This window comes from Erpetoichthys calabaricus, chromosome 6 (genome assembly GCF_900747795.2).
Source record: "Erpetoichthys calabaricus chromosome 6, fErpCal1.3, whole genome shotgun sequence".
NCBI lineage: Eukaryota > Metazoa > Chordata > Cladistia > Polypteriformes > Polypteridae > Erpetoichthys > Erpetoichthys calabaricus.
In genome coordinates this window covers 163,255,818-163,270,362 of record NC_041399.2, presented here as the reverse complement: position 1 = coordinate 163,270,362, position 14,545 = coordinate 163,255,818, and the positions used below count along the sequence as shown (strand labels likewise).

General features: G+C 38.4%; 2 protein-coding genes across 2 annotated transcripts in view; one reads left to right on the top strand and one right to left on the bottom strand.

The window, feature by feature from the left end:
- myd88 (MYD88 innate immune signal transduction adaptor) overlaps nucleotides 1–14,545 on the bottom strand; it is a 399,089-nt gene that overhangs the window by 139,967 nt on the left and 244,577 nt on the right. The gene's annotated exons all lie outside the window — the stretch shown is intronic.
- Nucleotides 1–14,545, top strand: part of map3k22 (mitogen-activated protein kinase kinase kinase 22) — a 182,000-nt gene that overhangs the window by 64,274 nt on the left and 103,181 nt on the right. Inside the window, exon 2 of the mRNA XM_028804087.2 lies at nucleotides 10,769–10,838. Within this exon, the coding sequence (XP_028659920.1) occupies nucleotides 10,820–10,838 (19 nt within the window). The 5' untranslated portion in view covers nucleotides 10,769–10,819. The remainder of the gene's footprint in view (nucleotides 1–10,768; nucleotides 10,839–14,545) is intronic.

Genomic DNA, 14,545 nt, shown 5'->3' with positions numbered 1-14,545 from the left:
TTAAGTTCCTGTACTTAATGAATGACAGAGTGTCACTAACATGGACAAAGAGTAAGGATCAAAAGTGGGAATGCAAATGGCTCACTAACCTTTGATTTAGTGGGAAGACTGTTCTTTCCTTTTTGTATCCGGCCAACACAAATGCTCTAGCAGTCCAGGGGTTACTGATCCTGCTTCTAACAAAAGGAATTGTGGGAATAAACAAGCATTGCTCTTTGTTTGACAGGAAGATTAGAATTTTTTTTTGCTAGCAAAGAGAGGAAAATATTAGAAAATAACTAGTTCAAAGTAGCACAGTTGCTCATAACCTAACATAAGTGTATGTGTGTGTGTGTGTGTGTATATATATATATATATATATATATATATATATATATATATATATATATATATGAATATTAAAATGAAACCAGTCAGTCTACTTTCTAATGACTCATAAATTTGCAAATTAGGTACATGCTTTCACTTAAATAGGTACCATTCTTTGGTTTGTCATCACTATTTTTCATAATCTCTATGTAGTCATGTTTTTCAGCCTGAGCAGACTTGGTTAAAATCGTTGTCGAGCACAGTAAAGCTTTGGGCACAACAGTCATAGATTGTAGGATATTTGATGCATAATGTCTTCCACAATGACTGCATTTGTGGTCTGCAAGGCTGATTGTACAGTAGAGTCCTTTATCACTGTGCGAACTACATCCTAGTGTGGTATCTGCTCAGGTCATGGCTGTAAAGAGCTATAGAGGGAGGTGAAATCCACTTAGAATATTACTGATCCACATATATTTTCTGTCACACATCTGATGTTTGTTTACTATTTATGTAATGTCTCATGTATTTAATCTGAGGTATTGTATGTTGTTTATGGTACATGGCAAGAAATTTTAACTTAATCAATGGATTAATTTCTCATTCGAACCTACTTTTGTGAAACTTGACTTGCTTATATGGAATGTTATTTGATTTTAATAAAATCAATAAAATGTTAAAAAAAAAATCTCATTAAAGTATATGAACTTGACTCCTATCAGACGTATTCTTGACCCATTCACATGTCCCTTATTCTGCCTAGTAAAGTCTTTACTGTTTATCGTACATTCAAGTATGATACTGTCTGATGGTTATGGTATGTAGATACTAAATTCTGCTGCCCATATTCTTCCTTATCACACAAAAGCATGTCTGCAGCAACCATTCATCAATTATTATTTCTGTGCATGTTAATGGTGCTGTGCATTTTATCCTTTTTTCCCAGTTTCTAATATGGGCTTTTCTTTGTTACTCAGCTTTTCGGGCCAGCACCCCAGAGTCATTTCACTGTTGCAGTTATACTGGTGTTCGCTGTGTACTATTTAAGAAAGTGGACCTGCAAGACACCAGTTTCTCAGACTACATACTGTGATGTACTTATGTTCTTGTGCTGTTGTGCAACTGGGCTTTTCACTTTTTTTTTTTTGTTGTTGTTGTTAAATCCCACTTGCCCTCTTTTCTTGAGATAGCAGTGAACACCTTTGTATGAAATCTTTAGTTTCCTGCCAGTCTTTCACACAGAATCATTTCACATAACAATAGACTGACGTGTTTTTTTGATAAAGCTGATTTGTTTTGGCTGTTTTTGAACGGAGAACTGAACTAAATTGCCAGTACCTTGCAACCCCAGGAAAGACAATTTACTTGCTTTACTTGAACAGAAAAACAGTTTTCAGATATGATAACACAATTACAAATGTTTTTCTGATAACCAGTTGGAATTTAACCGTAATTAATTATGGATGAGGTATGAGAGTTTACCATTAGGACACTGGAGTAATAGCTGCTGAAAATCAGACTTTTAAAGTCATATGTATATAATAAATTATAAAGCAGTCATTTTGAGCAATAATAATCATTTTGCAGCATTAGCAATGTTTTGGCTGAAAGTGTACATCAATTCTTTCTATCTATGCACGGCTCACCAATGACACTTTAATTTCACAACTTTGAATTTTGTACATATACTGTATTTCAAAGCAACAAATAGAATAAAGCTGTGCAATGCAGTGCACAACATGCTGAAACAAATGCTGTCAATATCTCATCTTTTCTCATCATCTGAGACCGTGGATTTCACTGCAGAAGCAGTTTCGTCCAGACTTCCCTGTTCTAATTTGTGTGAACCAACCAAACGCAACCCACCTTGAAGCTGGCACCTGGTTTTCAGAACACCTTGACAATATACAATCCTGTGTTACACTGGTTGCTTCATGTGCCAGCTGTAAATAATATAAACTGGTGCTCTACATATATTCAGACACGCTTCCAAATATCAGTTGTCCTGTAATAAGTAAAATAAATCTGAGAACCAACTTCAGATGGGCTTTGTGTCACAGTTATGCTGAAAAAAACAAAAAAAGCCAAACTGCAGTTGTTAACTTGATGGTCGCAAAATAAAAGCAACAAAAAACAAAAATTGGATTTAATTTGGAATGGTCAGTTAACCTACCATTGGGTGTATGAGATAAATACCCAGATGAAGCCCTCCACAAATGTGGGGAGAACATGCAGACTTTACAATGATTTCAGTTGCCTAGGATGTTGCTGTCATGACATATCAGTGCTACTGAGTTAACCTTCTTCAGAATATACAGAATAAAATAATAAATTAACTGGATAAGAACTAGGCTTACTTCAACTAAAACAAAAGGAAAACACTAACGATGCCCCAGCGTTTCAGTAAAAAAATATGTTGAATTGATTTTTAGGCTAAATGTGTCTGTATTACTATGGCTTTGTGACAGTTGATGTTTTGATGTGCTTTTTGGTTGTTTCAATCCGTAGCAAATATGTGTGACCTCAATTCCAAAAAATATTGGAAAATGCTATTAAAAACAAAAAGGAATGATTTGTAAATTTGCTGACTCGTATTCAAACAAAAACAGCATAAACATAACACATTTCATGGTTTTCCTAATCAACTGCATTGTTTTTTGATGATACACATTTATTCTGAAATTCATAATTGCAACATGTTCCAAAATAGTTGTGACAGGTAGTTTAGGACTAAAAATGATGTGACAAGTTGAACTAACAAGGTGATGTGAAACAGGCAATCGTATAGCGTTAATATTATATAAGGAATTTCCAGGAAAGGCCTAGTCATTCAAGAGCAAAGATGGGCTGAGGCTCTCCAGTTTGCCAACAGATAGTTCAGATATAGCACTTTGAGAACAATGTTCCCTAATGACAAATTTGTAGGTCTCTCTACAGTTCATAATATAAATAAAAGATTCAAGGAATGCGGTCAAATCTTGGTATGTAATGGGCACGTCTGAAAACCATTTCTGATTGAAGAAGAAGACATTTTATTTATATAGCGCTTTTTAAAACCCTCAGAGTAATTTATATAGAGAGGGAGAGCCACTTCAACCATTACCAATGTGCAGCATCAACGTGGATGATGCGAAAGAAACCATTTTGCACCAGTACACTCACCACACATTACTTATTAGATGATGATGAAGTGAGAAAGACAGTAAGTCAATAGAAACGGGGAATGATTAGGAGCCCAGAACGACCAGACTGTGATGGGCAATTTAGCCTGGATATCAGGATATATCCTACTCATTTTGCAAGATGCCTATGGATCTTTTATGACCATGGAGAGTCAAGACCTTGCTTTTACATCTCATCACAATGGCCCCATCACTGTACTGTGGCATTAAGATTTATACTCAGAACACAGGGTAAGTGCCCCCTGCTGGAGTCATCAACACTTCTTCTAGTAGCAACCCAAGCTTTTCCTGGATGGTCTCCCATCCATCTACCGGCTGGACCTAAACGTCCTTAGCTTCAGGTGGAGTACCTTTTCTGGCATGTGGTATGGCTGCTGGCTAATGATGAGTATGATTTCCAATCCCTCAGATGTCACTGTCTTAAAAAACTGTTATTTGTCTGTAATGGACACCATGATATGGGTTCAGGAATGCTTTGGTAAACTTTTGCCAGTCAACAAAATTTGCCACTACATCCACAGATGTGAGTTAAGGCTTTACTATGCAATGCAGACACCATAAATTAACACTGTCCAGAAGTGCCAATGACTTTTTTAGGCTCGGTCTCATCTAAAATGAGTAATAGAACAGTGGGATTATGTTTTTTGGTCTGCCAAGTCAGTATTTCAGATAGTTTTTGGGAAAAAGCAGCAGTCATGTTCTTTGGGCCATAGGGGAAAGATCCATCTATATTGTTATCAGCGTCAGGTTCAAAAACCAGTGTCTGTCATATTATGGTGACATGTCAGTGCCCATGGCATGGGTAACTTGCACATCTGTGAGGGCACCATTAATGCAGAAAAATATGTTCAAATTTTGCAAATGCTATTTTTTTAGGGATGCCCCTGCTTTTTTCCAACAGGGCATAGCCAAACCACACTGTGCTAGGATTACCAGTGCATGTCTGTGTAAGCAGAGTGTGTGTAGTAGGTAAGCCTGCCTGCATTCCTAACCTGTCCCCAACTGAGTTGTGCAGCTAAAGAACTGCATAATGCATGAATGGGGAAAAATTCTGTTTACTAAATCTAACCAACGTGTGTATTCAGTGCCTAAATGCCTAATAAGTTTTTAAAAGAAATAGAGAAGTTGCACAGTTGTAAACACTCAACTGTCCCAACTTTTTTTAGAATTTGTTGCAGTCATCAGATTTAACATATATTTGTGTGTGTGTGTGCATGTGTGTGTTTGTGTGTGTGCATATATTTATACATACACTTTATGTATCTTGTCCAGGTTGGGTCACAGAGTTGCATAAGAGACAGTAAGTCGAGATCTGGTTTCCAAGGAAAATAACTTTATTGTTGAACAGGCAGGAACAGGTTTAAGGCTTTATTCAAAATAGAAGCTTTTACTTCATTAAGTAAGTACACAAGATACAAGGAGTGACTAGGTCAATCGTCCTGCTTTATCTACTTTCTTCAGATTAACAGAATACGAAGTTTTCTTACTTGAGTGGGTTTAGTGACTGAGAAACATTGGCCGGGGCAGATACAGAGCTATAGACGATAAGTTGTGAGTGTGCCCGTTTCCCATTGAAATGCTGTCTAAGAGCAGTTGTGCTAGTTTGCCATTGGTTTACTCTTGAGTGTCAGTGCGCAGCTAACAGCGGTAGGAATTAGCAGTAGAGCACCTACTGAGCTGTCTTTATATATGATAAAAGAGGATAATCAAAATAATAAGGTGCTTATCAACAATAGAGGCATCTCCCTAGATGCAAGTCTGAAAGTAGACTGCTCAAGATGGCAACAGTTCTGGTTAAATGCAAGTCAGGCAGGAAGAGGTGGGTCCAGGTGGCCAGACACCGTACTTGACTTCAGAGGTGGTCAGGCTCTCAGTTATCTGAGGAAGAAAAGAGGGATTAGTAAACAGTGCCTCTCTGTTCATCGGTGAGGGATTACCACCACCAAACACTTCAAGCTGTCCCCAATGTGCATATATGATAATGCATATATATATATATATATATATATATATATATATATATATATATACATATATATATATATATATAGCAAAAGAATGAGTCTCAACACACTGAAAAAGGTTTGGGGCAGCCACCCCTATATTGTCCATGGTTGCAAAAGGTTTAAAGTAACAAGAGGATGCTCTCAGGTTGAGTTCTCAGAATGAACTGAACTGGTTTGGACAGATTTTATATGCTGTTAACCGGAAGTGATGTCATTTGACCAGCACAGGAAGTGACGTCAGTTTGGGCACCGGAACAGAAAGCGATGTCAGTCTGGATGCCGGAACAGGAAGTGACATTAAATCAGGTAGGTTTTCCTAGTCGCACGTGTGTGACACGCCAACAACCCCCCCCCCAGGCCAGCCCCATCGGGTTGGGTGTACCTGTCCGTGAGGTTGTGACACTGGGAAAGGGCATCAGCATTGGCCTGCAGCAGACCTCGATGATAAACAACTGAGAACTCGTAAGGCTGTAGGTCTAACAAACCACCTTGTGGCTCATGGATTTGAAGCCCTGTGTAACGCCATCCACTGTAAAGGTGCATGGTCAGTCACCAGGGTGAACTCACGTCCCAAGAGATAGTACCTCAACTGAGTAGTCGCCCATTTAATCGCCAAAGCCTCCCGCTCCACTGCCTACCTGGTCTCTCGGTCCAGCAGTTTCTGACTCAGGTAAATAACAGGGTGTTCCACTCCATCGATGCTTTGGCTCAGCACGGCACCAAGACTTGTGTCTGAAGTGTCTGTCTGAAGGATGAAAGGCAAAGAAAAATCAGGTACTTTCAAAATAGGAGCTGACGTAAGGGCCTGCTTAAGGTCACTAAATGCAGCGTCTGTAGCATCATCCCAAACCACGTGGTTAGGTTTCCCCTTGTTTGTCAGGTTTGTCAAGGGCGTTGCTCTCTCAGAAAACCAGGGTACAATCCGGCATTAGTAACCTGCTAAGCCGAGAAATGCTTGTACCTGCCGCTTGGTTATCGGACAGGGCCAATTCACTATGGCATTTATTTTGGAGCATTGTGACTTGACCATACCCCGGCCCACTAGGTAACCTAAATATTGGACTTCGACCAATCCAAAATCTTCATTTTTTGGATTAATACGAAGACCGGCATTCGCTAGTAATACAGCCTTAACCTGCTATAGGTGTTCCTTCCAGGTGCTGGAATAGATGACAACATCATCCAAGTAGGCAGCACTATACTAATTATGGGGTCGGAGCACTTTATCCACCAGACGTTGGAAGGTAGCGGGAGCCCCATGTAATAATGGAAGTACACGATATTGGCAATGTCCGCTACGGGTGCTGAACACGGTCTTTTCCTTTGCGGACTCCGTTAAGGCAGGGGTCCCCAACCCCCGGTCCGCGGCCCACTACCGGTCCGCAGCAGTCTGACAGCCGGGCCGCGAGGGAACTGCCGGCAACGGCGACTCACTCAGACTTTTCAGAACGCTTGGTGGGCGGGGCTTTGCAGCGGTGCAGAGAGAGGTGAGAGACTATTACAACAAAGTATTTTTATGGTCCCGACAGTTTCCCCATATGACACGAGTCTATAGAAATCACGTTACTACGAAGTACATTCAACAGATGCTTTCATTACAACGAAGTGACCTTGAAATGCTTGAACGAATCATCCACAGAGCAGTTAGATCTGTGGTCACAGCTCAGTTGTGCACGTTTGCACAATGATCCCCAAACAGAAACATTGTAAAAAAATCTCTTTCTTCGAACTTTCCTCGTACTGTTTTTTTTTTTTTTTTTTTGCTGTTTTTGTTGTCTGTGGTTTTCATTGATTCCTTTTGCTTATTGCTTGTCAACATCTGAAAAACATCCATTGGAATTTAACTCATTGTCACCCTCCTATAGAAACGGCAGACACGAAAAAAAGATTGCAGTGTTAATGGTTGTGATGTGCAATATGTTGGATTGGCAAATGTAAAGCATATGTCTTTGTTATATGCAAAAAAAGAAGAAAAATCTCAGATTGCAAACGTATGCGAACTGTTTAATAACTTTAATAATAATAGAAATGTTATGTAAATTGTGTATAAAAGCCAGAGAGGCGCTTGGTGATGACGTATCGCGCTGCGACAGCCCGGCTGCTTCCACGTTATTTTCTGAAGCCGTTTTCTGCTCCTCTATTGACTGACTATGTACACGGTGTGTAGGCAGCTGAGGACGCGGTGTCGGTGTCCATAACAAGACCTAGTATTTTTGTAGGGATAGCGAGTGTTATGCCGCGGTTTTTGTCTGACCAATCTCTACCCAGTATCACGGGAAATGGAGGATTGTCGTGTACCACCACAGTCATTTTCCTCACAATGCCATCTTGGCAGATGTAACAGCAGGCGGACTTGTACGATCGGACATCCCCGTGAATACAGGTTAGATGGGTCTTTACTTTTAACCATTTTCGCGGCAACACTAAATGGCAAGCAACAATGGAAATGTTACTGCCAGAGTCAAATAAAGGTGCTACTTTATGGCCATTGACTAGCACTTCTCCTGTATGTGATAAGGCCAGAGGATTAGCAAGAGCACTCTGCCCCCACCCCTGCATCTCTCCGTAGACCCTTCTTTCACCTCGCGAAGCCCTCCGCCAGCACCCGACTTTCTGCCACAGTGTCATAGCCTGATTTTGGAGGGACTCCTCTGGGTTATATTCCCATTTAATTATAACCCTTGCCTGCCAACCCGAGGGGGATCTTTGGCCCTCGTCTGTAGGTCCTCTGCCTACGGTCCTAGGTTCTCTTTAGGGAGAACTGGGTCAGAACATGCTTCAAATCCCCCCGACACACACCGTCAGACCCCAGCTCGACAACACGAGAACGGTACTCTCCTACCTGATAGGTCTTCAGTTGTTTGTAACGATGGTGTGTTGAGACTTTGTTATGGCTTGGCTTCCGGTTCCACAAGGAGGCCACCCTGCCGACTACGCCACTGTAAAAGAATGAGTCTCGACACACTGAAAAAGGTTTGGGGCATCCACCCGTATATTGTCATTGGCTGCAAAAGCTTTAAAGTAACAAGAGGATGCTCTCAGGTTGAGTTCTCAGAATGAAATGAACTGGTTTGGACAGAAGGAGATTTTATATGCTGTAAACCGGAAGTGATGTCATTTGAACGGAACAGGAAGTGACATCTGTCTGGGCACCGCAACAGGAAGTGACGTCAGTCTGGGCGCCAGAACAGGAAGTGACGTTAAATCAGGCAGGTTTTCCCGTATTTGGTCTGCAGAGATAACAGAAATAGGTTTAGAGCACCCCGCCACCCCTTGGCCTGGCAGGTAATCACCTCTACTTGGTCTACTCAGCTCTCTCCTAGTTGCATGTGTGTGACAATATATATATATATATATATATATATATATATATATATATATATATATATATATATACTGTATATACAGTATATATATGATAATGCATATAAATATATATTTTTTAAATATATGTGTGTGTTATATATTGTGGGAAACAGCCCGGACACAGACAGACGGACATCGTGTTTGGACCCAACATACTTTTATTACACAATATATACAGTATTTAGATTTGCACAAACCCAGTGCCTCCAGCACCAATCCCCCAAAGTCCAGGCCTCTCTCTCCAGTGCCTGCCTTCTTCAGGCCACCTCCACTTCTCTCCAACAAGACTCTTGTCCACCTCCGTCCGACTCCAGTCCTTGTCTGCAGGGAGGCGGCCCCTTCTATACACGCCCGGATGGGCTCCAGGTGCTTCCCGACACTCCTCCGCCGACACTCCCCTGTGTGGCGGAAGTGCCGGCTGCGCACCCGGAAGCCCTCCAGGTGTCCCTGTTCTTCTTCCCCCCAGCACTTTCGGGTGTGGTGGAAGTGCTGAGTTCCAGGGATCTCCAGGCACCAGGGCGCCCCCTGGCGGTGACCACGGGCCCCTACAGGGTTGGGCTTCCAAGCCCTGCACCTGTGGTCCCCAACACAACCAGTGTGGTCGCCCCCTCGTGGTCCGGAGGAGGCGCAAGCCCTCCTCTGGTCCTCTCGGGCGTCCCGGCTGGGTACCACCCCCAGCGGCATGCCACAATATATATAACTCTCTCTCTCTCTCTCTCTCTCTCTCTCTCTCTCTCTCTCTCTCTCTCTCTATATATATATATATATATATATATATATATATATGTTGCAAAAATATGAACTGTGAAAACAGTGAAGTTTTAATTGTATTAATTTGAACAAAATACTGCTAATTTTGAATGCTTTAATATCAAGGCAGTACCAGTGAAATAACAAATGAATACACTAGAACTGTAATGAAGCAGCAAGCTTAAGATCAGGTTTTTCATTAAAAATTAAGTGAAAACAGGAGGAATCACTATGTTGTGCTTTCATTGTGTAAGATGTAGCACTGTTCTTTTTGTTACTGTTATAATAATGTTTTCACAGTTATATTCACTTAAAAAATATGCCTGTGCTCTGTGTGTGACATATTACCTCAAAGAAGATGATCACACTTCTGTTATGATGCATGATTCAGTAGTAGTGAATCTTTCATCTGCTTCCTTATTAGTTTATATTGTTTTGATACAGAAAAAAAAGAATGAACTATATAGTACCTACATGGAAAAGAGAGCAGTGACCTTAATGCTAATGTTATATTGATAATATAATCTTGGTTTCTTAATTAAAATGTATCTCAGATAGTGACCTTAATGGTAATGTTATATTGATAATGTAATCTTGGTTTCTTAATTAAAATGTATCTCAGATAAAAAAACGACTATCAACTTAACTTAAAATGAAAGCTTGTTGAAGATGTTAAAGCTTAAATGTGAGTACTGTTGCAGGAAACTTGAATAGTAACTTTCTGTCATACTTTAATGCATACTGTATGTATTTATAAAAATGTACATTAATTGAAGTGTGTACAAGATTCTTTTAAGAGACTGTCCATCCAAGCACAGCACAGTTTGAGATGAAACTGAACTGTTGACGTGACTAATCTTGCTTATTTTTATATATTTTAAATTGTGTCATTGTGTCTGCTCACAGAGTGATGGATAAAGGCAGAATATTTCTCGAGTCTCACACATCCCAATTGTTTATACTGCTGCTAAGGGCACACACTATTACAGTGTAATTTCTTTTTATTTTTCTCCTTAAACCAGAAAATTACTTTACTCTGATGGGGAGACACCTTTCATTATGAAGCTAATATATTCTGCTGTGGAAGTATTCTCTTTTTAATCTTTTTGCACAAAAAGTGAAAGGTTTCTTCAGCTAATCTGCTTTCTTTTGCAGTTGTACACAAATCTGTATTGAACCTAAAAGACTTAAAGATCAGAGGCCCCAATGAAGACTGTCAGTATGGGTAAGATTGCTTTTAATTGTACACTTATATTTATGTGATTTGGGTGAGTCATTGTTATGAATTTCTTTGTTCTGACAAACCATCACTTAAGTCCAAAGGAAACTATCAGTTGTCTAAAGGGCCATCTTGAGTTCTCTATGAACTGAATTTTGGAGTGAGAGAGAGAAAAACAGAGAACAGATGATAGTTAAGAGCTACAGAATAATGAAGATGTTTTCTGGTTGTATCATATACCTTTAAATCAGTTCAGTGGTCCCAGTACTATCCAGAGTGTGACAAACCAAGCCCTAATTGCCTCTTTTAAACACAAACCGTTTAAATATTGAAAAAATGTAGCTGTTACAGTATAAATTATATATTATTGTCTTGAGAGTAAAGTTACTATTTGCTGCTTTCTGACAAAGAAAATGCAATTCTGTTTTTGGAATATTGCTAAGAAAATGAAGTGCAATTTTTAATCTTTTTACATGATTTCACTTTTCATACATATTGCCAGTAATGTGTGGTTGGATTTTTCAACAATTTTTATAAAGGAGTTTTCAGAAATGAGCTTAGTGCTTCAGGACCAAGCATTATTTCCCATTCTGTAAATATCAGTCAAAATTACAAAGGCAAAATCTAATCAAAATTAATTAATAATTTTATTTCTTAGAAGGAAATAAAATAATAGTTTTTTAAAATGATTAATTAAAAGCTAAATAATAATACCAAATTAGAATGTATTCATTATAGTAAATATTCCAGTGAATGCTATTTAAGGTGCTTTTTATTGATATCTTGATTTAACAAATCAAAAATACTTTCTAAGGAGAGCAATAGGTTTTCATGTGCATTTCATGTTCCAATTTTTATAGTTTATTGGCTTGTTACTAATGTTGCTTTGCCTCTAGCACCAGCTTTACTTCCACTACTGTTTTATAAAACATCCCTGGAAGTACCTGTGAAATTCCTTTAACCTTGCTTGTTGCCGACTCTTTATGCGGAACCTTTTAATGAGGCTATACGGATGCATCTTTCACCAGTTGGTTTCATGTTGTCATGCAGATGAAAACATTCTAGTTGAACAATTATTGCTTCGGGCACATTTTTAAACACTTAATCTGAATTGGATTTGAACAGAATTTTTTGTGCAATAAATACTTTTCATGAAGATAAATATTAATATGTGCACTTATTTCACAGATAAAGTACATACAATTTGATTAAAGTGTTAATACAAGTTGCAAACTTTGATTCATATTGAAAAAGTATATTGAGAAGCACGGTATCAAAAAAGTTAGAAAAATGTTGGAAAAAAAATAACATGAAAGTAGAACAATTATCACCATAGACATTTCATTCAGATCTGTTTAAATGCTTAAATATTATCCATCCATCCATCCATTATCCAACCCGCTGAAACCAAACACAGGGTCACGGGGGTCTGCTGGAGCCAATCCCAGCCAACACAGGGCACAAGGCAGGGAACCAATCCTGGGCAGGGTGCCAACCCACCGCAGGCTTAAATATTATCCTCTTACAAATGTTTTAATCAGGTGGTAAGGGTATTGTAATACATCCTTCAGCATTTTTGCTTTTAATGGAAAAACAAATGTAGTCAGTCTGGTTCTGATTCTTATAGTTAGTGGAAAAGTGGTTTAGCTCTTCATTAATAAGGCCTGTAGTCATGCCTATATTTCACACTAAGTTGTTTGAATGCCATTTATACTTATTTATTCATACATTGATATATATTTTTTCACTTTTTACAAATGCTTACCTTTGGTTATGTCATTCATCCAGAAATACAGTACATATGTTAATACTTGTAAAGAATGTATTAAGGAATAATTAGGATATATATTTGTCATCTATCTAGGAATGCACAAGTTAATTTTTGGAAGAGTACATTAAGGGTTAATTAGAATGTATACTTTCTAAATTCCAGGAGTGCACCTCAGAATTTTTTTGATTTCTAAAATAACAATGTTACAGGTAGGCAGAGTATTAATCTCCTTAGCTTTATGTTTACCATTGGAAAAATGAGCCAAAAGCGTTCATTTTTTGCAGCAACAAAAACGTTATTATAATCACAATAGGGAAGGTATGTATAGTGTCCACTGCTGTACTGATGAAGATTTAGCATATATGCATCATCTGATACGTTATGAAACAGTTACCAATGCACATAGGCACTGTTTGAAGAGAAGGTGAAAGATTTTTCTGTAATATTTATTCAGTTGCTTGCACATGACAGAGCAGAATGTTAGTGCCTGACTCACACGATCGTACTGACTGTTAGTACTTGCCATCCCACATGGTCTCCCGTACTGTATGATACGAGTGTGGAGAAAAATGGTTCTGTTACTGCATGATACAGATCAAATGCACAGAGTAACTCTGCATGCTCCCTGTCCAGTTTACAAAACACAGCCAGGAGGTGTCAGACTGTGTATGCAACTAATAAATATGACACCACTTACGCATCATTCACAATAACTCAAACATTCATTCAGGGGATTGGAATGTGCATTAGAGATTGACATTGCACTTGACCTAAGTTCATTTTTGTTAATTTTGCAGTTATTTTCCAGTTGCTGGTTCATGGCTAACCACTGGCAGAAGCCACAATGTAAATCTGTGAGTTATCATGGCTCATGGTGTGCAAATCCACGAGAAATCTTTTAGCAAAAGTATGTGCTTACTGAAATGTGTATTGCAGTTGAAATGTACTCATTGTTTATATAATGTATTGTAGATGATTTGCAGAAATATATTTTCATGTTGTTTCAGTTATTACAGCTTTTGTAAACTTAAGAACCTCCGGGCCAAAGTTTCAGGCTCAGGTATTTTTCTTACTTTAACCCCCTATCATAGAGAGTGAACTTAGTTATGTTTGCAAAGGTTAATATTTAAAAATGACTACCTTAAACTACAAATGTGTTTCAAACTGATAAAAATGACCTGTTTGGCTAACCCCACATATCAGTTCATACTTTCTTTGGTATAAAAGACAGGCTGAAAATAAATTGATAATTTAGGACATGCTGGTAATCTGTACATATAATAAGTTACAGACATGAAATTCTCAAAACAAAGTTGTTTTTCCTGTTTTAGTTGTTTAGTGAAGCTTTAAAGCTCATTTCTTAGGTAATCCAAACATTTCTATATAACAAGCTTGGCATATTATGAATTCCTTTGCAGTTTATTACAGCACAGTTATAGTCTTAACCAGTTAATAATAAACTTAGTTATGCTTCATCAGAATTGCTTTTCATCTTTTTAACCTTCACATAATTACTGAGGTATGTCATTAGTTTATTAAGAATGACATCATAGTAAACATTCTTTTTGCTGCCTTACATTTCTTTGCTTTATTGGTCACATTTAAAGTTTGTTACAGACTGCTACAAACCGGATAAATACCTAACCTTTTATAAATTACCACCTTATTTTTATAGTTAAGAATCTGGAATTCCCCATAATCAAGTGTATGGTTTTTAACTTAGGTCTTGTACTTTTGTTATCTTCCTAGGCACCAAATAACTAGGCAGAGCAACATTCACAAAAACACCAAAAGGTGTCTGTGATTTATTTATTTTTGTCATGGTCAGAAAGGCAATAACAAGTTCACCAAATCCCACCGAACCACTCAGAAATCAAAACGATTAAATGAATGAAAGTATATAAATGAATCAAATCACTAATCCTAAAATATATTTATACAA